The sequence below is a fragment of the Helianthus annuus genome, chromosome 16, assembly GCF_002127325.2.
Source record: "Helianthus annuus cultivar XRQ/B chromosome 16, HanXRQr2.0-SUNRISE, whole genome shotgun sequence".
Lineage (NCBI taxonomy): Eukaryota > Viridiplantae > Streptophyta > Magnoliopsida > Asterales > Asteraceae > Helianthus > Helianthus annuus.
The window spans coordinates 171903596-171927437 of record NC_035448.2 but is presented as its reverse complement, the minus strand read 5'-3'; the positions used below and the strand labels follow the sequence as shown (position 1 = coordinate 171927437).

At 39.3% G+C, this 23842-nt stretch overlaps 2 protein-coding genes and 1 non-coding gene across 3 annotated transcripts; 2 read left to right on the top strand and 1 right to left on the bottom strand.

Annotated features, from left to right (window-relative positions):
* Positions 1-1689: 1689 nt before the first annotated feature.
* Positions 1690-1796, top strand: LOC118488516. Its single transcript, XR_004885059.1, has one exon. It is a non-coding gene; the product is annotated as a small nucleolar RNA R71 (small nucleolar RNA).
* A 13975-nt stretch (positions 1797-15771) lies between these two features.
* LOC110916952 (flavonol 3-sulfotransferase) lies at positions 15772-16978 on the top strand. The gene has a single exon (XM_022161592.2). It carries the CDS (start codon positions 15781-15783, stop codon positions 16780-16782), a length of 1002 nt encoding a protein of 333 aa, XP_022017284.2. The 5' UTR covers positions 15772-15780; the 3' UTR covers positions 16783-16978.
* A 135-nt stretch (positions 16979-17113) lies between these two features.
* Positions 17114-20028, bottom strand: LOC110916632. Its single transcript, XM_022161339.2, has 3 exons — positions 19816-20028; positions 18157-18211; positions 17114-17603 (listed from the first exon to the last, which is right to left on the bottom strand). Exons 1-3 carry the CDS (start codon positions 19942-19944, stop codon positions 17248-17250), a joined length of 540 nt encoding a protein of 179 aa, XP_022017031.1. The 5' UTR covers positions 19945-20028; the 3' UTR covers positions 17114-17247.
* Between the last annotated feature and the right edge of the window lie 3814 nt (positions 20029-23842).

The following is a 23842-nucleotide window of genomic DNA, read 5'->3' as shown; positions in this document are numbered from 1 at the left end:
AATGCCTCCGTGGTGCGCCACGTTTATAAGGGTCCTTGGCTAGACCCAATGTGAGGTTATATATTTTCTGAGTGGGATGCTTGGCGTCCCATGTAACACCGTCGGAGAGCAGCATCCAAGCTCGAATCAATAACCTTCATGTAGTTGACCGGGTCGTCGTCCTCTATTCTCTTCCCAACCCCGAATTTTACTTCATCATCCCCATACCTCAAGGTGAGTGTTCCGTCATTCATATCTACCACTGCTTGTGCGGTGGCAAGAAATGGTCTCCCTAGTATGAGGGGGACCTCGGTGTCTTCCTCCATATCGAGTATGACAAAGTCGGCTGGATAGACGAATCTATCTACCTTTACCAAGACATTTTCAATGACACCTTGCGGGAATTTGAAGGATCGATCAGCGAGTTGTATGCTCATTTTTGTAGGACTCGTGGTTCCCAGGCCGAGTCTTTTAAACATTGATGAGGGCATGAGGTTAATGCTAGCTCCAAGGTCGGCTAGGGCATTACGAACGGGGGACTCCCCTATTGAGCAGGGAATCGTGAAGCTTCCAGGATCGGTTTTCTTTTGGGGAAGTTTATTGAGTACGAGGGCAGAGCATTCTTCGCCTAAATTGACTAATTGCAAATTTTCAATTTTCTTTTTATGAGTGAGGAAGTCCCTCATGAACTTAGAGTATTTTGGCATTTGGGTTAGGATCTCAATAAAAGGAATATTGACATGCAATTGCTTTAATAGACTTTCGAACTTCGCGAATTGCTCATTGGTCTTTTGACGAATTAACCTACCGGGGTACGGAACTCGAGGAGCCTTGGTAGGTTCTGGCGATGGAGGGGAGTTCTTTTCCTGCAGAGGTGTGGGTACCGTTTCTTCTATTGGTGGCGGTGCTTCTGTAGGCCCTACGGTGCGGTTTCGTAGCGTGATGAGGTGAACTTGCGCTTTTGGGTTTGTTTCGGTATTGCTAGGTAATGCGCCTTGCGGTCTCTCGGCAAAATTTTGAGCTATTTGATTTAATTGTTTTTCTATGTTTTGAATACTAGCTTGTTGATTTCTAAAATTTGATTCTAATTGTAGAAATCTTTCCGAGTTTTTCTTTTCAGTGTCGGAGATAAGGCGAGATACAGTATCTTCAAGCCTTTCTCGTCCACTTTGTTGTTGAGTGAAATTTTGTGACTCATTTCTTGGTTGTTGAAAGTTTGTTCGTTGGGTTTGTTGGTTACTACTATTGCCGGGTTCTCTCCAACCAAGGTTTGGGTGGTTTCGCCATCCTTGGTTGTAAGTTCCCGTTGGGGGACCCAACGGCCTAGGTCTATTATCAATGTAGTTTACCATTTCTTGTTGATCGTCCGTTTCTTTCATACAACTCCAATTTTCATGTGACCCACCACACCCTTCACAAGCCATAACCGAGACTGTTTTTGTCATTTCCAATTTTTTTATTTTTGAAGAAAGTGCCTCGATTTGGGCTTGTAAAGAGGTGCTTTCATCGACCTTATGGGCGCCCGGGGCAATAGTTTTATTGCCTCGGGGGGTGTGCCATTGAAAATTGGTTTGAGCAATTTCCTCAATTTGGTTATATATTTCATGCGGGCGTCGATTACCTAAAAGTCCCCTGGAGCTAGAATCAAGTGTCTGCCTTGTGTGTGGCAACAATCCATTATAGAAAGTGGATACTTGTTGCCATATCGCAAGGCCGTGATGTGGACACTTGCGTAATAACTCCTTGAACCTTTCCCAAGTTTCATATAAGGATTCCCCGTCCTCTTGTGAATATGTATTAATTTCAGTCATTAATTTAGCAGTTTTAGCGGGAGGGAAATACTTATATAGAAATTTTTGGGCTAGTTCATCCCATGTGTTTACCGATCCAGCTGGGAGGGCGTTGAGCCAAGCTTTTGCTCGGTCTTTTAGTGAGAAAGGAAACATTCGGAGGCGGATGGCGTCATTTGATGCTCCGTTGATCCGAAAGGTATCACATATTTCTAAGAAATTAGTAATATGTAGATGAGGATCCTCGTCCGCAAGCCCATGGAAGGTTGCGGAGTTTTGGAGCATTTGTATCAGATGTGGCCGAAGTTCGAAGTTATTAGCTTCAACATTCGGAGCATTGATAGCGGCGCCTAGGTTACCTACGGTGGGTCGTAGATAATCCATGAGGGTACGTTGGTCCGCCATTTGTGGTGGATCACCCGAAACCTTCCCTTGGGTTTTAGCTTTTAATCTTTTTCTGAGAAAGCGTCCGGGTTCTTCTAGAGGTTCTTTTATGTCCTTATCAGAACTGGAGCTCATACACTATGTAAGATTGGCGTCGGGTTCCAAGTCCTGCAATAAAAACAGAAAAGAATGCTGGTCAGAAGGTTCACCACGGCCCCGTGTTCAGCGAACACGGCCCGTGGTCGGAGTTGCAGTGATTGTTTTTCCAGATCCCAGTTACTGGAAGTTGGACACGGCCCCGTGTTGCACCGACACGGCCCCGTGGTCAGCCTTCTGTAACTTGGAAAACTAAAAACTGCCAGTAACGATGCTGGGCACGGCCCGTGTCCGACCAGGCACGGCCCGTGCTGAGCTCTGCAGAAGCTGAAAAACTAAGAAAATCCTAAAAAATTAAAAAGAAAAATAAAAATATGATTAAGTCGTTGATTCCTAACTTTCTTAAAATCCTTGTGTCCCCGGCAGCGGCTCCAAAAACTTGATGCGTGTGTAGTGTAATATATTTTTATAATATAATTAAGCCCTTTTTATACCTTTAGTCAAGTTTTAAATTTATAAAACACGATATTTACTAACACTAAACACACATATGGGCAAGTGCACCCATCGTGGACGTAGTATAGTGTTGGTAAGATACCGAGGTCGTCCAAGGACACAAGAGCTTTTAATACCGGTTTATCCTCAACGTCTAATCAAATCAAAAAGTTAGAAAAATGATTTTAAACTAAGAAAATAAAAACTAACTAAATGCTGAAAAATAAAAATAAATAAAAACAGATAGACAAGATGAATCACTTGGATCCGACTCGTGTATTAGTATAACCTTTGATTATTTTCGCACTTTTGCACTTGTTTAAGAGATTATCTTAGTTATTGTAGTAGGCCCCTCTTTTGAAGGCGACGTTACCCTCAACCCAGTAGTTTGAGTCAGCAAGGATACAATCCTAAAGGGCTGGATTATTGGAAGATAATGAATTAAGTTATTAATGCAAATTATGGTAGGCCCCGCTTTTGGCGATGACGTTACCCTTGGCTAAGTAGTCTGAGTCAGCAGGGATACAGTCCTAAATAGCCGGGTTATAGTATTAATAGTAGTTAACTTATGAGGGGGTCAAAGAGTTTGGATCCCCGCCATCCAATACCTATGGGCATTGAAGGAGATCCTACTAAATTTGACCCAGGTCCCAAGCAGGACCTCTAAACGCTGAACAAGGGCAAGACCCTTACCAAACCGTTCCCTTAACCCCCGACCAGGTAGCCAACATACCTCCATATAGACCGTGGAGATATGAATGGTGAAAATCTTTTATTTTATATAGACAGTAAAATAATGCCAAGACACCACGGACAAACGATAAGGAAAGATCACCTTCAACATAAGCAACTAGTTATTAAAGTCATTAATACAAAACCAAATAAAAAGTGCAAAAGATTAAAAATAAAAAGTATTATACTAAACACTTGTCTTCACCAAGTGATGTAAGAGACTTAGGCAAACATGGCCTTGATTGTCAAGAACTCTGACTATCAATCTTGGATCCCGAGACGACTCACACACTCTACGATGGACAATGGATGATGGTGGTGGATGATGGTGTTATGGTGGTGGTGGGTGGTGGATGAAGTGTGAGAGAGGCGGTGTGCTAAGGGATGGATTGGAATGAAGCCAAGCACTCCTATTTATAGGCTGAACAGAAGGCTGGGCACGGCCCCGTGTCCGCTGGACACGCCCCCGTGCCCGTCTGACACTATCTCTCTTCATTAATTGTAATTCGCAATTACAATTAATGCGCCTGCTGTACTTTCGCCACGCCCCCGTGCTCACTGGACACGGCCCCGTGGTGGGCAATAGAAGCTTCTACAGGTTTGTCTTTTCTGCTGCTTCTTGGGCACGGCCCCGTGCTGGCTGAGCACGGGGCGTGTTCAGGCTTCTGTTTTCTCTTCCTTGCTTGGGAGGATGCCGTTGAGGGTTCGGGCAGTCTACTTTTATCCCTTTTCTTGTATTTATGCTAGAATTAGCTGTCTTTTTGCTTCTTTTGTGAATTTGAGCTCATTTCATCCTGAAAATACAAAAGGAAGACAAAAACACTCTATTTCCAACATTAGTACTTAAAAAGGGTTAGTTTTATGCCTTAATTGATGTAATTTATATGTTGCATTTTACACACATCACCACTCAAGGGAACAATAATGGTAATAACAATATAGGTACAAGGGTCGAAGAAGACTTGGCCAAACCCTATAAGCCAGGTAACCTTTCATGCTTCTCACAGCAAATAGCCGATTATGATTTTCAAACAAAGATCAAGATGCCGTCCCACATCAGAACGTATGATGGGTCTGAGGACCTAGAGGACCATCTTCAGATCTTTACCGGTGCAGCAAGGATAGAGAAATGGTCAAACGCTGAATGTTGTCTAATGTTCATGCAAACCCTTATCGGATCTGCCAGGATCTGGTTCAACGATTTACCTGCTCGAAGCATTCGAAGCTTCGATGACCTTAGCAAGGGTTTTTTGGCCAACTTCTCCCAGCAGAGACGATATGTCAAAGATGCAACAATCATTTTTCAAATAAAACAACGTGACAATGAAAGTCTTCGTGAGTTTATTGAACGATACAAAAAGGAAGGTCTAACCTATGTAGGGGCCGATGAAAAAATGAGGGTAGCCGGTTTCATGAACGCTATCACCTCGAAATACCTCACAAGAGATTTCAAAAAGTCCCTGTCCAAGACCTTGGAAGAAGCCCTCGAAAGGGCAGAAGCCCACATCCGGGGAGAGGAGGCGGTCGACATCAAAGAACAAAGGAAAAGAGGGTCTAGCTGGCGAAGTAATAGCCCAGTCAGAAAAAGAGGGAATTACAACTCCTATGACAGACGACAAAAGGGTTCAGACCATCGAAGGTCTGAAGGCCGGAACCCTCCAACCAGGGAGAAAGGCATGAGCTTCACACCCCTCACAAAGACTCCTCAAGAAATCCTTGCAACAGAAGTAGTCAAGCAGAACTTTAGGCCTCCTTGGCCTCTCCCCAAAAGCAGAAAAAATGAGAACTCCACACAGTTCTGTGAGTTTCATGAAGAAAAGGGTCACCACACCAATGATTGCTTCCAACTCAAGAAAAGAATTGAGGAGGCTGTTAAGTCAGGAGAACTCGCCCATCTGGTAAAAGGGGTTCGAGACAAAATGGCTGAAGGAAAGGGAAAGGAAGTTAATATGGTGAACTCCGATGAAAAGGTTCCTCATAAAAGGCAGCGGTTGGAAGCTTTGGAGCTTCAATGCGTTTGCTTTCCCCCAACAGAAAAAGGCCCTCTTTCAAGCCCTCTCGTCGTAGAAGCTACCATTGGAACGATGAAAACATATAGGGCATAGATAGACACGGGGGCGGCCACTGAAATCATGTTCGAGAAGTTCTTCAACCGCTTGAGTAATGAAGAACGTTCAAGGCTTCAACCCTCTGGAACCTGCATAAAAGGCATTGCTGATATACCCCTCAAGCCTTTAGGGCAACTTACACTGAATGTTCGTTTCAGTGAAGGTCAGAAGGAAAGAATCCAGCCACTCACCTTTGTGGTTATCAACATACCTTCAAACTATGATGTGATCATAGGAAGACCGGGACAATGCGCCTTCTTCATGGCCGTGTCTGTTGGGCATGGCACGGTGAAATTCCTAACCGAAAGGGGGATAGCAACCCTTCAACCCTCTCAAGAGGCCTACATGGTTGAAGGCGAAAATCCCAGAAGTGAAGAAGACAAGCAAAGGATTATCATAAATCCTAGGTACCCTGAACAAAGAATAAGGGTCAATCCAAGCCTTTCACAAGAAACTCTCTCTTATCTGGAAAAGTTGTTGACACATTACAGTGATGTCTTCGCTTGGTGTCCAGAAGACATGACAGGAATCCCCCGAAACATTGCTGAGCATGAGTTAAGAATACCACCTGATGTTAAGCCCGTGGTCCAAAAGAAAAGAAGCTTAGCACCCGAAAGAAGCCTAGCTGCTTGTCAGGAGGTGGAGAAGCTCGTATCTGCTTACATTCTCCGAGAAGTCAAATACCAATCATCGGTTGCAAACCCGGTTATGGTCAAGAAACCAGACAAATCTTGGAGAATGTGCATAGACTTCAAAGATCTCAACAAAGCTTGTCCTAAGGACTGTTATCCACTACCTGAAATCGACCTCAAGGTTGACTCACTCATCGGTTACCCTTTCAAATGCTTTCTCGACGCTTACAAAGGGAATCATCAAATACTTATGAAAGAGGAAGACGAAGAAAAGACGGCGTTCCACACTGATAAAGGAATTTTTTGTTACAAGAAGATGCCCTTTGGACTAAAGAACGCCGGAGCAACCTACCAACATCTGGTGGACAAAGCTTTTGCAAGCCAAATTGGCAAGAACATGGAAGCCTATGTCGATGACTTGGTGATTAAAAGCAAGACGGAATATCAAATGCTTGACGACATCCAAGAAACTTTCAAAAATCTCAGAAAGGTTAACATGAAACTTAACCCTAAAAAATGCTCATTTGGATTCGAGGAAGGAAAGTTCCTGGGTCACATTGTCGGGAAACAAAGCATCAAGGCCAACCCAAATAAAGTAAAAGCCTTCCTCGAAGCCAAGCCACCAAAAACCAAAAAGGAGGATGAAAGCTTAAATGGGAAACTGGCTGCCTTGAAGCGTTTCACCTCCAAGCTGGCTGAAAGGTCCCTACCCTTCTACAAAACACTCAAAAATTGTTCTGATAAGAAGGATTTCAAGTGGACTGATGAGGCTGAGGAAGCCTTCAACCAGATGAAGCAACACCTTGCTTCCTTGCCAGACATCGCAGCTCCAGAAATAGGAGAGTTAATTTCAGTCTACCTATCAATTGCTGAAGAAGCTATAAGTGCAGTCCTCACAATCGAACGAAACACGGCCCAGGTACCTGTTTACTTCTTCAGCAAAACTTTAAAATTGACTGAGACCAAATATCCTCCCCTTGAAAAGCTTGCCCTAGCCTTAGTTCAAACAGCTAGAAGGCTTAGGAGGTATTTCCAAGCACATCCCATACAAGTGGTCACTGACCAACCTGTTAAAAATGTGCTTGAAAAACCTGAGAACTCGGGAAGATTGGCAAAGTGGGCGGTGGAGCTAGGTGAATACAACATCACCTATGTCCCACGAAAAGCTATTAAAGCCCAAGTCTTGGCCGACTTCATTGTGGAAGTCCCAAACCAAACAATTGACGAAGTAAACACTACCACCACTGAACCCTTCAACCCTGAAGCCTGGAAGCTATTCACCGACGGAGCTTCAAGCGTTGAAGGGTCAGGGGCTGGGTTAGTTTTAATCAACCCAGAAGGGTTGGAATTCACATATGCTCTTCGTTTTGATTTTCAGACCACAAATAATGAGGCTGAATACGAGGCACTGATCGCCGGCTTAAGGCTGGCTAAAGAAATGAAAGTTCAAAAGCTTGAAGTGTTCACAGACTCATTACTAGTCTCGAGCCAAGTCAACGATAGCTATGTATGAGAAGATATAAGGAAAAATCCAAAGAGCTGATGAATACCTTCCAAGCATGCAGTATCAAACAAATTCCCAGATCCCAAAACAAAAAGGCTGATGCCTTAAGTAAGCTAGCATCTCTCACCTTTGCCCACCTCACCAAGAAGGTGTTGGTAGAAGTGTTGAAGGCTCCATCGATTGATGAATTGGAGGTCCAAGACGTAGTCACCGAGGAAGATCCAAACTGGATGACTCCCATCAAAAATTTCCTTCAAAATGGTGAACTACCCAATGATTAAGTAGAAGCTGAAAGGGTTAAAATTAAAGCAAGACAATATGTGTTGCAAGGAGAAACCCTCTACAAAAAGGGTTACCTTGCCCCCTTGCTAAGATGTGTTGGTCCCGAGCAAAGTAAGTATTTGATCAAAGAAATTCACGAAGGCGTATGTGGAGCCCATTTTGGAGCAAGGTCGGTGGTTGCAAAACTCATGAACCTCGGATATTTTTGGCCCTCGATGCATCGTGACACCACTGAGCAATTGAAGAAATGTGATGCTTGTCAGATTCATGCACCGATCCCAAAAAATCCCAAGCATGATCTTGTCCCAATAACCTCGGCATGGCCATTCCATAAGTGGGGAATGGACATTGTTGGACCATTCCCTCCAAGCAAAGGAGGAGTGAAATTCCTGCTAGTGGCAGTAGATTATTTCACCAAATGGCCCGAGGTTAAACCCCTTGCAAAGATCACAGGCAAACAGGTCATCGACTTCGTTTGGGAAAACATCATCTGCCACTACGGATTGCCGGAAGTGATTGTCACCGACAACGGGAAGCAATTTGCTGAAAAGCCCTTCAGCGTTTGGTGTAAAGAGTACAGGATCAACCAAATCTTCAGCTCAGTGGCTTACCCGCAATCAAATGGCCAGGTTGAAAGGGCAAATCGAAGCATAGTGGAAGGTATCAAGACAAGATTAGGAAGATATGAAAGCAACTGGCTCGAAGAATTGCCTAGTGTTCTATGGGCAATTAGAACAACCGAAAAAACAAGCCACAAGAAAACACCTTATAGCTTGGTATTTGGATCCGAGGCTGTAATCCCTGCTGAAATAGGAGTTGTAACCCAACGAATCGTCAACATGGATCCCGAAACAAACCAAAAAGAGACCATGTTGAATTTACAACTCCTAGAAGAAGCTCGAGATCAAGCCGCAATTCAAGAAGCCAAGTATAAGCAGCAAATGGAAGCCTACTACAACAAGAAAGTCAAGAATGAACGATTCAAGCCAGGGGACCTAGTCCTCAGAAACAATGAAGCTAGCAAAAAGGAAAATCAAGGAAAGCTGGGCCCAAAATGGGAAGGTCCATACACCATCCTTGAAGCACACAAGGGTGGATCCTACAAGCTAGCAGATTCAGAAGGCAAAAGGCTTCCAAGGCATTGGAACGGCAAAACCCTGAGAAGATTCCATGTTTAGACAGGAAAGTTTGGTTTGTATCAAAATGTATCTCGAACAACCCTATGAAAACCTTTTGTAAAAAGCAAGTATTGCTTGAATGAATGAAGTTGTTTTATCAAACTTGTCTTTCTATCCTAAGGTCAGGCTGAGAACCTAGCAAAAAACTCCATGGCAAGGGCCATGTAAGGGGATGAGCTCCCAGGCCACATCGCTCAATAGGTTCAAGGGTTGAATGAACCTATATAAGGGGTGAGTTCCTAAATCAATACAACTCCATGAGACTTACTAAGCCAAAACAAAATTGTCTCATAGACAGGTCTGAACAACCTACATCAATCGTTCCTTAAGCCTTAGAAATATAACAAACAAACAGGCTTACGAAGTCGAATAAATAACAAAGAAATAACAAAGAGGATAGGTGCTATGTCTTATTGTTAAAAAACACCAAGGCTAAGTGTCTGCAGCACTGAACCCTTTAAGGTATAAAAAACATAAAGACAACACAAACTCAACAAAGACAAAGTTACAAGAAAGAAAAACACAAGCAAAAAGAAAATCCTTTAAACAAAACATACAAACCAAATCAAGTCATAACAAGCCATTAAGGCTTCAAGCTACCCACATGACAGCCCGAAACCTTGAAGGCTTCAACCCACCCACGACTAGCCAAAAGGCTCGAAGGGTTAAAGCCAATCAAACTAACTCAGCAAAAAAGGCATAAGTATAAAAACATAACAAAAGTAGCATAATTAACCAGCATACCATAGCAAAGAAAGTCATAAAAGACTTTCAAATAAAAGTTAAGGCAAGTCCTAGTAACTTGCAAATTTAACTACTGTTCAAACGGCCATACAGGCCCAACACACAACCAACAGGAACCTTAAGGGTTCCTGGAAACCTAATATTGTTCAAAGTAACATTACAAACCATAAGTTGTTTTGCTAAGAAAGCTACGAATAACCATTAAACAGCAGAAGACTTAGAGACACCAGAACCTTCAGCTTTGGCCTTCTTTGCTTTCTTGGACTTCCTAGCCTTTGCACCACCATCACCACCCACCGCTGAAGCCTCCAAGCCCGCATCCTTCGAAACATCCGGCACACTTGAAAAAGTATCATCACTATCTCCGGAATAGGATCTTTTCTTCGAAAATGAGCCCAAAACTTCCGCACAAACCTTTTCATTAAGGCCCTCTGGTTTCAAGTCCTGTAAAACAGATAAGGGCTTACCAAAACAAGAGGAAACCTGATGAACATAAGGATAGGTCAGCCTTTCCATCTGTTCAACTGAGCCTTTAAAAACATCAGAAGCATCGGAACGAAACAAGGGGGACTTTTCTAAAGGATGCCCAGCTTCATGCAACTTATAACCAGCAATGAGGCCTTGGTGTTTTCCCAAATTGAGCAACTTTGTATAAACCTCACCAAGAGCGGAGTTAAATTCAGTAGAATGAAGCAGATAAGTGACAACTTGTTGAAAGCCCTGCTCAATCAACCACTGGTTATCACTAGTTGCCCGGGAAACCAAAGCCTTCAAGCTTTCTTTTTCTTCATCAAAAGCTTTCTGAGCAACAGACAAAGCCTCCTTGTCTGCCTTTAGCTTCAACCGATCGGCCTCAAAACTCTTCTTAAAAGCACTCATCTCAATCTCATGCTGCTTGGACAAGGCTTCAACCTTTTTCGACCAAGCTTCCTCCTTCTCAGCAAAACCACTTATCTCCTTCTTCATCGCTGCCATCGAAGACTTCATTTTGTCTTTCTTCTTAGAAAACTCTTCGTGCTCTTGCATCCTCTGACGAAAACGGGCAACGCCCTGAGGAAGCATGGCAGCAAGATTGCAAGTGCTTAGAATCATACGAGATAACATCACATCATCATCCATTTCGGAGATAGTATTATGAACAGAAGGAGGAGCAATATGACTCAAGGCATCTTCACAAACAGCAGCATCTTTAAAACTGTCGTCAATTTTCACCGACCAACCTGGTACATAAACCGCATCCGGATCCAACCCTTCAACATCCATGCTCGAAGAACCCTGAACAGGAGCAGCAGCAACCTTCTTGGCCGAAGCCTTTTTGCCATGAACAACTAGTTTCTTCTCTTTCTCAGAACCCGCTTCAACACCTTGATCCCCAGACACTTCGACATCATCACTCAACTCCACCGGTTCAGTAGAGGTGGATTGAGGAACACCTTTTAAACGACGAGTAGATCGCCGGGTCGAAGTCTTGGGGACAAGAGGTTTAGAAAAACCTTTCACGTTGGAAACACTAACATACCCAGTACCCTCAAACCTTTGTTCAGCACCTTTCACCACAACATTCTCATCAGGGATAACAGAAACGTCCCCAAAAACAACATCAGAAGTGTCGTCGCTCTTAATGAAATCCAAGGCAGACATAACTGCAAGAAACAAACAGACAAAACATAAGACCTAAATTAAGAAAAACACGAGAAAAGTGGAAAAGAAAATGCATACCCGTGCCATCTCTCATCAGAACCGGATCCCGATTAGCTTTTTCCCATAACTTACTAACCCCTAACAAGACTAGCAAATGCTCAGGAAGGGGACGAACCCTTGAAGGGTATTCACGGATGGCTTTCAGAAAAGCATCATTCAAGTCAGATTCAAGGGGTTCCGGTTCATTGAGAACAGCATCCGGGTGCCTCCACACCATTTTAAATGGAACAATAGTATCGGAAACCCAGAAAAAACGATTCTTCCAAGTCCGAAGTGTTGTAACCATAGATGAAATAAGGCAGGAATCAACCTTGGATGTTTCAAAGGTAAACCAATCGCCATTTTTGGCCAAACGGCAAAAAAGCAATAACGAAGGATCATATCCGAGGGCACGGCACAAAACCTCAAAATGTAAAACCCTAGCCATGCCCTTCGGATGAATCTGACCGAAGGAGACTCGATAATACTCCAGTAAGTTCAACACAAATAAGGAAAACGGATAACGAAGGTTTGAAAACTCGAAATGACGACAATAAAGAGTGACAAAACCAACCGGACATTTGTCAATCGAAGCATCACACGCAGGGGCAGTAGGTTTAAATTTAGTCCCAATACCATATTCCATACAAAACAACTCTACTTCTTCCTGGGTTAATCGGGAAAAGGATTTTGCTAAATCCTTAAGAGCACCCATTTTTTGCAAAGAAAATATGAAGAATGTAACGAAATAAAGGGAACCGGAACTAACCTTGAGAAAAAGGAAAGGAGTTGCAGCGAGAAACTTGATGGAATTATGAAGAAAGCAAATGAGAAAATGTAAATGTAACAATCTAATATAGGGGTAATAATGTAAAACAATAAACCCTGCAAAACCGCCACCCTACGAACTGCCATACATCAAATCAGTTGTCAGATATTCAAATTTCAAACATTAACTGTTGACAACCTTCCAAGCCTTCAAGCACTGAACCCTTAAAACCTTCAGGCAATAAGATAAATGCATAAAAGTCAGAAGTCTTTGAGCTACTCCCAAAAACCTCTGACTTGGGGGGCTGATGACGGGGGTAGCCCGAGACTAAATAAAATGACCAAATATGTAAACGCCCAAAAGGTTAAAAGGTTCAATGGTTGAAAAAGCTGAGAAGATGGAGTAAAGTAATATGGGAACAGTAAACAAGTCACATCTCCAAAACAGTCTCACCAACCCCAGCCGTAAAAGCAACGCAGGTCCACAGAGCACATGCTATTATCCAGGGGTCAAAAGGCTTCAACCCACGGAAGGGTAAGCCCCTCGCTGCAAGCTAGTTCACTAGTCAAATGAATGCCTCTTTGGGAGATGTCTTCTCCTATATAAGTGACACTTCATTTACTGAGAGAGGACATTCCGATCAGATTTGCTTCCTTAAACTCTGATCCTTCACATCGTACACTTGCTTCACGCAAGTGTCCCTCACTCACATTCAATTCACACTTATTCTTTTTGTTCCTCCATCCTTTTCTGGACAACACTTCAGAATTGGATCTTCAAACAAGAAAAACAAACTAGTGAACCTCCTTCCACGTCTTGCAAACGTGGGGGGACCCCACGACTTGCGTTAGGCAAGGTTAAGCCCTTTAACCCTTCTGCCTAACGACCCTCGCTACTACGTTTGGTCTATTATTTGTTGTCTCAACATTACCATTTGACCCATTTGGTCTAAACGACCAAACATTTTGCGCTTATTTTTTAATGGTATTTTTTCACCATTTCATTAAGTAACTCTCTTTGGATTTCTCACCATTTAGTTATGTCGCCTTAACCCGTTTCTTACGCGTTTAACCCAACATAGTTTATGCCACTTGGCGTCATTTAAAGCTTCTACTTTTATCCATTTGTACGTGTCTAAATCACCACTTTACATATGTCATTTCATGACTAAATTACCATTTTGCCCTTTTTACCATTATACATGGTTTTTCATCTTTTGATATGTTCCGACCCGTACCATATCGCGTCGGAAACCATGTCTTGAATATTATCTCTATCGTATATGTAACTTTTGGAATAAGCACGTATTCTACAAAAAGGTGTAAGTTTCACTTACCTTGCATCCTAGAGTATGCTTTTCCTTCATGCTTGAATCGTTTGACCCGCTTCCTTCCCAAGCTTCACCTAGCTTGTCAAGCGTCAAACTATCATCATAATTCGTAAGCTGGTTAGATTGGTCATTATCAATCATGACTATTCCACCTTACGTATTTTCTATCAAAATTATCATTCGATCTTGTCATTGGTCAGTTTGACTTTTAAATGGTCAATTAACTTATTAACATACATGAATGCACAAGTTAACTCACTTAGGCATTTCATTCGAATATTCGATGAAATCACATTTTACATACTAACTAGTAGATAACATGATTTCAAGCATCAATAACATGATTTTAACATCAATTTCTTTAGATCATACAAAAACCTATCTCATGTCATGTATAATCTTATACTCGAATTCATAATTGTTCAAATATCTCGCTATTACTACCATCCATGATGATTTTGAGCATAAGTTTATAATAAACTTATTCATATTATCAAGTTTATCACAAGTTTGGCACTCTAACTCAAGTGTTCATCATATTTTCATAAAACCCACTTAGCTAGGTGTGATTATCCACTCAAACACCTAATCGTGGCAATTTTACTTCAAATCTCTACTTAGGGTTTGTTCCTAAGCAATCATACTTCACTAATTCGGCCATAGCCTCTACGATTCATACTTAATTCGCATCTTGCAATGTTAAATCAAAATTTCACAACTTCATGAATGTCAAAAATTCGACATACCTTACGATCCCCTTGACTTGGTGATCATTTATATGCATTCAAATCCGAATTTCGCCTTCGATTGATCCTTAAATTTGAAGATTTGGTGGAGCTAGGGTTTCACCTCTTTTTGTCTCCTGGAGGTCGATGCGCGCGCGCACACACACACTAAGTGTGTGTTGTGTTAAGGATTTAATTAAATAAAAATACTTGTTTCTTTTTTACGATTTTTGGTCCCTCAAGTTTAACTTTAATTATTTGGGACTACAACTCCATGTTTTATTACTTCTTTACATATTACTAACTAGGTTAATCACTCCTAGTTAACTTAGTGGGTTTGGGGAAATTATGACCCGTTTCATCTTAAGTCCCGTTAACTCGGGCCTTTTATATACTTTGTTTTCTCAAAGTATTTATCCTTCTTTTAATTAATATTAGGTTTAATTATTTAAATCCTAATATTTATCAGGTTAATTTTTACTACATATGGTATTTTACCCGTTCATTATTATTAACATGATTTGACTATCAAACCCGTTTTCGGGGTGTTACAAGTCTACCCCCTTAAAGAGGTTTCGTCCTTGAAACCTTTCTCCCATAGTTCATTGGGTTAAACTTAATGAACCTGATTTCGGTGATCATTTGAGCATTGCTCACATTCACTAATCTTACCAGGAAAGTATGGTAATGTCCGTTTGGCTTCTAAGCGTATGCGCCTTTCACGTGTAAGGCCTCATGGGCCGTTACTTTCAGCTTGTATCCTTTATCTTTATTGATTACTTATCTTGGCGGTTAGACTTATTAGTCACCGGTTACCTTATACCCCATCGCTCGGGTATATCCACTTTGCCTTTTTGAGGCTTACAAACATTTATTAACCCAATTTCATAGTTTACGCTACAACGTGGTTATATTCCATATTACTTTCCTTGACCGTAATCGCATCACGTCATGTTTAAGTTTATATAAACTTTTCATTATCGAGGATCTTCTTTTCGAATATATCGTCTTGCACCCATTGGTGTTAAGACCGGTATCTTTTAGTGTTTTCCGTTTTCTAATTTCTCTCATAATATTATATTTGTTAAAACGTTATTTCTCACTAAAACTGAATTTTAGTTTAACGTTTTTTTTTTAACTTATGTGAATCACTCATATCAAGTGGTGTTGTCATATCTTCCTTGCATGATTTTTAAGGAACTCTTATGTGGTGTTGTCATATCTTCCTTGCAGAATAGGATAGACCACATATAAAATTTAATGTATTCTAATTCCCTAAATTATTGAAATTGGGTCCACTACAATTTAAAAACCAAAAGAAGACACTCATGTACAGTTGTACACTGTACCTCATGCATATCAATTGGATGTTTCTAACAATCACCAAAACCCAAGTAATGTCTACTAGAGACATTGAAGAGATGATCAAAACACTTCCTCAACACACCCTTAGCTGGTTGAAAGGCAGGCTAACCTTGTACAACTATCAAGGCATATGGTTCAATACAAAGCTCCTTGTAGGAGTAATTTTAGCACAACAAAGCTTCAAGACGCGACCAAGTGATGTATTTCTATGCAGTCATCCCAAAAGCGGCACAACATGGCTAAAGGCCATTGTTTTTGCCATCATTACCCGACAAAAGTTTGATGAATCCAACACTCCTTTGCTCACAACCATGCCTCATAACCTCATTCCCTCCCTTGAGAAAAATATTGAACAAATTCTAGAAAATCGCCACAATGACTCATGCCTCACAGCCATAACCACAAACATTCCTTACAATATCCTGCCGGAATCAATCCGAGCTTCAAACTGCAAGATAGTTTACATATATCGGAATATAAAAGATGTCATAGTTTCTTATTACCATTTCTTGTGCGGAATACATAAAGTACCCATAGAAGATGCCCCATTTGAGGAGGCAGTTGATGAGTTTTGTCGGGGTATCAATGGTTCTGGACCATATTGGGATCATATCTTAGGATATGCAAAAGCAAGCTTGGAGAGGCCCGATATAACTCTTTTGTTGAAATATGAAGATATGATAAAGGATCCTACAAGCAATGTGAAGAGACTTGCGAAGTTCATTGAGTATCCCTTTACAGCGCAAGAAGAGAAAGAAGGTGTGATAGAAAGCATTATAAAGATGACTAGTTTTGAGAAGCTGAGCAACTTAGAAGTAAACAAAAGTGGTCTTCAACAAGGAGAACGAGTTGTTGTGCCTGAAAACCGACTCTACTTTAGGAAGGGTAAGGTTGGAGATTCGGAGAACCACTTCACGGATGAGATGAATGAAAAGATTGACAAACTTATTGATGAGAAATTAGGTCACACCGGCTTAGTTCTAAAATGACAAGCTCAAGACTCTACACTAAAGTTCATGGTTTTAAACTATATAATGTTTTAAACTTAGAAGTAAACAAAAGTGCTCTTCACATTTGGTCTCTCTTTGAATGTTTACTTTCCATCTATAACTATGTGATGTTCTTTCTTTCATATTTAAACTATGTTGTTGTATATCTATTAATAATATCAGTTTCTTTGCTTAACTATAAAATTTTTCTTGTGAAAACCTTTGAAAGACAAGCAAAGAGTGATATAGATACTTTTTTCAACTATTTTTGATATTTTTTTTCAAGGGTTATGTGTGTATATCTTTTTAAATTTAAATATGAACCACCCACAAAGCAGAAAACATATTTAACAAAATCATCAAAAGAGACACTGACCAAGTCCTCAAAAGTACATCAAACTACAAATAAAACATTCAGTGACGAGCGATTAACATGTAATCTTTCTCTAAATCAATAATGGTATGCTACTCGGCCATTTCTGAGTAAGTTGGTATGGGATTAGCTGCCCGGAAATCCTCTTTACTTCTACCATAATACGCGGTTAATTTGGTGCTGGGATAGGTGATGAAATTCCAACCAAAAGCGGACCCACCTACAATGTAGCTACCATGTGATACTACTTCTTCAACCGTAGCAGGTCTCTCTTCTGAAGGTTTTCTGATCACAGTTTTCTCTTTCTCTAATGGAGGCTCGGGGGGTTTGACATCTGTTGACTTTTTCCGGTCATCGACACTGTGGTCAGCAATGGTGGTCTTACATTTCTCCATGGTGTTTGTTTCTGAGGTCATCTCTTCGTATAGCTTCATCAAAACCTTCATTTCTGAAGAATGTATGTACCTCCATGAGTTTATGGTGAAACATAATAAAATATATATAGGGCTCTTTTTTTTTTGTTTACTTATAAACGTATCTGCTCGGGTTACCTTTATATCTAATGGGTCAAACGAGTGACGGATGGGTTAAACAGGTCAAAAGTCTATATAACTTTATTTCAAAAAAAGTTAAAACTATTATTGAATTAATATAAAAAAAATCCACTTTCATATCTACAGTTTTCGAGATTTTTTCTGTTTTTTATCTCCTTAAAATGCAGAAAACGTGTTCAAGTAAAAAAAAAGAAATATGTAAAAAATAATGCAGCAAGTAAGAATGCAGTGGGTTGGAAAAAGGTAAAAAGCTTTGGAAATATAGATCGTATTTATAAACGAAAAGTCTGGAAAACTCGATACACGCTACTTAAAAAATAGTGGGAATTTTTGGACATGGTTTTGGCTCCACCCCATTTGACCGGTACCAAAAATTATCCATTTTAACACAAACGAACACATTTTACTACCTCTGTCTAGAACACTTTGATTGTTGTAAAGACTTACGTTGATTGATTTCATTAGCAGCTTTGGACGTCTGAAAGTCTGGAGTCCGGAGAACCTTTAAGATAAGAGAAATTAATGAAAAAATATAATCATATAAAGAGTGAACTGATGAGAATCCTGTGTGTTTATATATGGTACAACTACTTAATGCAGGAAGTAGCATTTAAAAAACGCTTGCATCCGGTAGGACAAAAAGTTCAAGGCAACTCCTTAAGTAATCTTTTCATTTTCAAAAGCAAAGTTATAATATCCAAAAATTAAAGAGTGAACACATTTTTTTGCTAACCCGTTAAATCTTTTATGGCATTAGCATTATTAAATTCAAAGGGCTTAAAAGGTTTTTCTTTTCTCAAGAATAAAAAATGTTCGATAAAATTCAAGTTGAGAAACTAATTAGTAAACAGTATGAAGTCAGAATATATAATTTGCTTGAAGCAGATGAGATACAGATATACCAAACTTTAGTGACTACGGGCAATGGATCTATAACATTTGTATATAAAATTTGAACCGAAATAATTTGTATATTAACTAATATTTCACAAAAATCAGACTAATAACAGGCAATGTATCTAACATTTGTTTTATTATTATAAACATGTAATTGATAATCATATACACATGCACTAATAAATTCCAAAAAAAATAAACATTTAAATTCTTAAGAAAAGTATAGTCATCTTTGTTCAAATCAGACTCGAATAACTTGAAATCTGATTCAAACAGAATTCGAATTTCAGTGTATTCGAATTGGGTCATTATTCGACTTCAATATTTAATTCGAACTCAAATTCAGGGATCCCAAACCTGATCGATTCGAATAACCTGATTACGCATTATATATTCAAAAAAAATAAAAAAAATAAATAAATAAACATACTTATTAACTTATAAAATCAGTTGGGTTCCTTTTGTACTTGAAGAATCTGTAGTCTGCACAAGTTTTTGTATGTGCTAAAAAACAAAATTAAGTCCACTAAACCAGACTTCACTTTTAACGCTTATTGCTAACCCTCGACACTCAGTTATCGCTAAACCATTCGCAACCTTCGCCGTTCATGAATAGTTCTAATTTTTTTTCCTTAACCGGTTTATTCGAATAGTCCCGATTTCTATTCGACTGAACACCCCTAGTAGAAACGCTTCCACGCGTACGTCTATAAAACAAGGGACCTTAATGTTGCCAAAGCTCACAAAGCTTAAAAGAAAGAAAACAATAAAACAATACAAATATAAACTGTGATTGTCTAAACTAGATAAATATAATAAAACTACACAATACCACCACAAATTAACTACAATAAACTGCATTCCTAAACCAATGAGTCAAGCATTGTCTAAACTAGACATATTATTTTCATATTGATATTTTGGGCATAACACAAATAGGGGGAAAATGCTACAACCATTTAGGGCAAACTGCATAGGGAGTTGAACAAAACTAAATTCAACTATTCAAGAATACTTTTCTTTCAATATTTTACAAGGTTTCAACTAATTTCCTACAATTTAAGTTTCTTGTTACAAACCCTAATTAAACTGGCAAAAAGTTAGGCTAAAATTATCATAAAGATACAGTTTTTCCGAGAAAAACAATATATCAAGAAACTATAAGTAGAAAAAAGTATGGAAGGCCTGAAGTTAAGAAAGTTTGATTACCTCAAGGAAGTGAGGACGAAGATCCTTAAGAAGGGCTCGAATCTTGTAGTAATTTGAATCTTGGATGTTCGGAATGGTGTCGTAAGATCGCTTTTTGGGGTTTTGTGGGAGATTTTGGGGGTTTTCCATCTTTGAGATCAGGGCTATGGGTAATCTAGTGTGGGAGCTGTATCGATTCTTTTGGGAACGATGACGAAAACTGTTGCGTCTGGTTATATGTTGTTTATACTTTTTGTGCTTTTTATTTTTTCTTTTCTTTTGAAAACAACTTATTGAATTATTGGCTTTTCAGAAAAGTGATATGAAGTGATTTTTTGAAAAAGTCACTTTTCCCCTCACATACAACCTGGTTGCCAAACATCATTTTAGAGGTTAGGGCATACGGTGTGGTTTCGGTAAAACCACTTTACCGAAGTGGCAAACCAATGCCAACATAGTTTGCCGAACATCATTTGCCGAAAAAGGGGCAAAATCGGCGAGTGTATGCCGATTCGGGAAGAGGAAAGATGTGAGAGAGAGGGTATTGTGGGGTGGGGTCCAATCCAATCTCAACCAATCACACTTTTTTTCTTTTTTTTTTAAAAAAATAGTTTACCACTTCACCAAGTGTCTAAACCATTGCCAACATTTTGAGCATAGTTTACCACTTTGACATGGCACACTTTTATTGGTTGATTTTTTAGTTTGTCATTCAAAGTGTTTAACCACTCCCTACACCCTTATAACTTTTCAAAAAGCCAATAAGTTGTTTCAAAAGGCTTAGAGGTTGTTTGGTAGCCTCTGAATGGTCATTAAGAGACTACCTCTTAATGGAACCATTAAGAATTTTACCAATGAGAAGGTAGAAGAATGTGACATGTGATGATTTACCATTCAGAGGTTAGATCTTAACCATTCAGACTTGAGGTTACCTCTTATTCATTCAGAGGTTTTAAACCATTAAGAGGTAGCATCTGAATGGTCATTAAGAGGCTACCAAACAGCCCCTTAGCCAAACATGCCCTAAGAGTAAAAATGGTCCGGTTTGGTTTGATCACTTTTGTCACTTTAGTCTATAACTCAAATCTTTTAAATATGGGTCCCTGTGATTTTAATTTTGTTGTCATTTTCATCCAAAAGCAAATTCTGACCAGAATTTTCAGTTAACATCCAGTTTTTTTGTCTTTTTCCTCCCTTTTAATGAAGGGAAAACTGGTCGGATATTTTTAATTTGTTATAATAAAATGTTAAAAAATCATATTGCCCTTCATTAAAAGGGGGGAAAAGACCAAAAAGTTGGATATTAATTGAAAAATATGACCAGACTTTGATTTTGGATGAAAATGGTAACAAAATTGAACCCACAGGGACCCAAATTCAAAAGTTTGAGTTTTGACGAAAGTGGCAAAAGTGTCCTGTGACCGTTTTAGCAGTTTACTCTTTTTCTAATTTATTTGTTCATTGTTTTTTTTTTTTTTTTTGAAGTTACGTTAATTGTGTAATTGTCGTAAGTTAAATTAACTCGAAAAGAAAAAAGTTATTGTTCATCTGTATTTAAGGGCAAACTTCGCCCTCTGTAACTTATTAATATATGTTGAAAGTGGTTGTGTATACGTGAGGAGAATAGTAATGATAAAAGTATAAAAAAAGTAGTATTTAATTACACGGATAGAGAAAATGTAGTTGTTTTTAAAGTAATTATAAAGTAAAAATTGTAGAAACGCTGTGAATGCTTTAAACATAATTTTTTTAATTGTTAAAGGTTGAAATTTACAAGTTTATATAAACCTGAGTGACTAAAAGGATAATTTAGTAATGTTTTCGTACATTTTTGTAATAATAAAAAAAAATTATTTCTTAATCGCTATTTATATAATTTTTTTAGTAAACGTTTGTTGGGACTTATATTACTAAACATTCAACAATATTGCTAGATGAATTTAGAGGTTTCACTTTTGTCGGATTGGTTGGTAGACCGGTTGATGTGTTTAATCCGAACATGATCCATATTATTATTTGTGTCAAAAAATTCAACACTAACCCACACACAAACAAATCCGGATCAATCAGAACACGACCGGTTTTATTGGTAACGTGTTTAATGAGTGAATATGAGCAACGATTACATGATGTTTAAAGAGTTAAACAATCCTAACACAAAACGCCAACGAGGTTAAATTATTTATGAAATAATTATACATGTGGTTACTTATTTAGAATATATAACTAGTTAGTTACTATTTATTTGTAACTGGATTGCAAATTATTTAATTTAATTATCAAGGTTAGTTTTTTTAATGGCTTTACATCACGTCTGTTTTTGGCAGGATTTAAACCCTTAATCTCAAGGGGAGAAACACATTAACTCGAATAGATTTCCTGATTGGACCCAACCCTCCACCCGATTGTAAGGTTAGTTGACAATCATAAATGAATTACGATTACGATTATTATTTGAATTCTGAATACCCCTAACTTGTTACTCTAAGTTTTGAAAAATATATTTTTTTTGTTGCAATATAAAAAAATAATTGATAAGAATAGAAAGATTAAACTTAATTAGTGGTTACCCCCCCCCCCCTCCCCCAATTATTTGTTTCTCGGCCAGTGGCTTGCTAGTCATGGTTTTTTGTATAAAATTAGGTGATGCCTCGTTCGCGTTGCGGGGCGATGGCCGAACAATTCTCAACCAATTAAAAAAACAATACTATAGTTTTGATAGAAATAAAAAGTAAAAAGAGTGCTAAGCAGCTTTTTGACACGATTTTTAGCTAGGGCAAAGTCATATTTTTAGTTTTACTTGGGGGAAAATCATTTTTTCCCGAGGGTAAAATCCTAAGTTTTAGCTAGGGCAAAGTCATATTTTTATTTTTTATGGGGGGCAAAAACGTAATTTTGAATTGAGGGTGATATCGTAATTTTGAACCGAGGGGAAATTCGTAAATTTTAGCTGGGGGCAAAAGCATAAATTTATTTTGCACTGGGGGCAAATACGTAATTTTAAACTGTGGGTAAAACCGTAATTTTAAAGTAAGTATAAAATAATAAACTGGTGTAAATTCGTAATTTTGAGCTGGGGGGGAACAAAATTTTATTTTTAACCGGGGCGAAAACGTAATTTAGGCTGAGGGTAAAAGCGTAATTTTTTACCGAGGGCGAAATCGTATTTTTTAGCTCGGGGCAAAAGGGTAAATGTATTTTGAAGCTGGGGCAAAACCGTATTTTTTAACGGGGAGCAAAACTTTAACTTTAAAGTGGGTATAAAATAAGAATCTGGTTGGTCCAATGAGTATTGCTCGCCGCGCATTTGAACCAATGGCAGAGAAACACTGTTCCGGTTCAAAACCGTAATTTTAAAGCATATATAAAATAATAAATTGGTTGGTTGAATAAGGAAAGGACGACCGCCCATTTCAGCTAATGGCTGCAAAGTCCTGTTCCCGCCCACGGGAATTGTACGTGTTGAAAATAGGGCTGTAAACGAGCCGAGTCGAGCCGAGCTAGACCCAGCTCGAGCTCGGCTCGAACTAGATTCGAGCTGGCTTGGCTCGAGCTCGAATTTCAAATCGAGCTGAGTTTTGAGGCTCGAGCTCGGCTCGATTAGAATTCGAGCTAGCTCGGCTCGGCTCGATCTAGCTCGAACTAACAAAGAACCGCAAAATTTATTACTTAAAAATCCCTTAAAAACGAATTTCTTCATAGCCTAAGGGTCATAATTGCCATTTAATTTAACCATATGGCTAAATATGCAAGTATAAATAGTTAATTCACTTTCTCCATTGTCTTTACCTTCTTTTATAAGGGAGATACTCTCTTAGTTTTTGTTTTCTAAGCGATGTGGGACAAAAAAATGAAGGATGTAAACCTTATCGAGCCAGCTCACGAGCTCACGAGCCGAGCCAGGCCAAGCTCGAGCTCGGCTCGTTTACAAACCGAGCCGAGCTGGCTCGTTTACAACCGAGCCAATTTCGAGCCGAGCTTTCTTCGAGCTTTTTTCGAGCGAGTTTCGAGCGAGCTACGAGCCACGAGTTTTTTTAACACCCCTAGT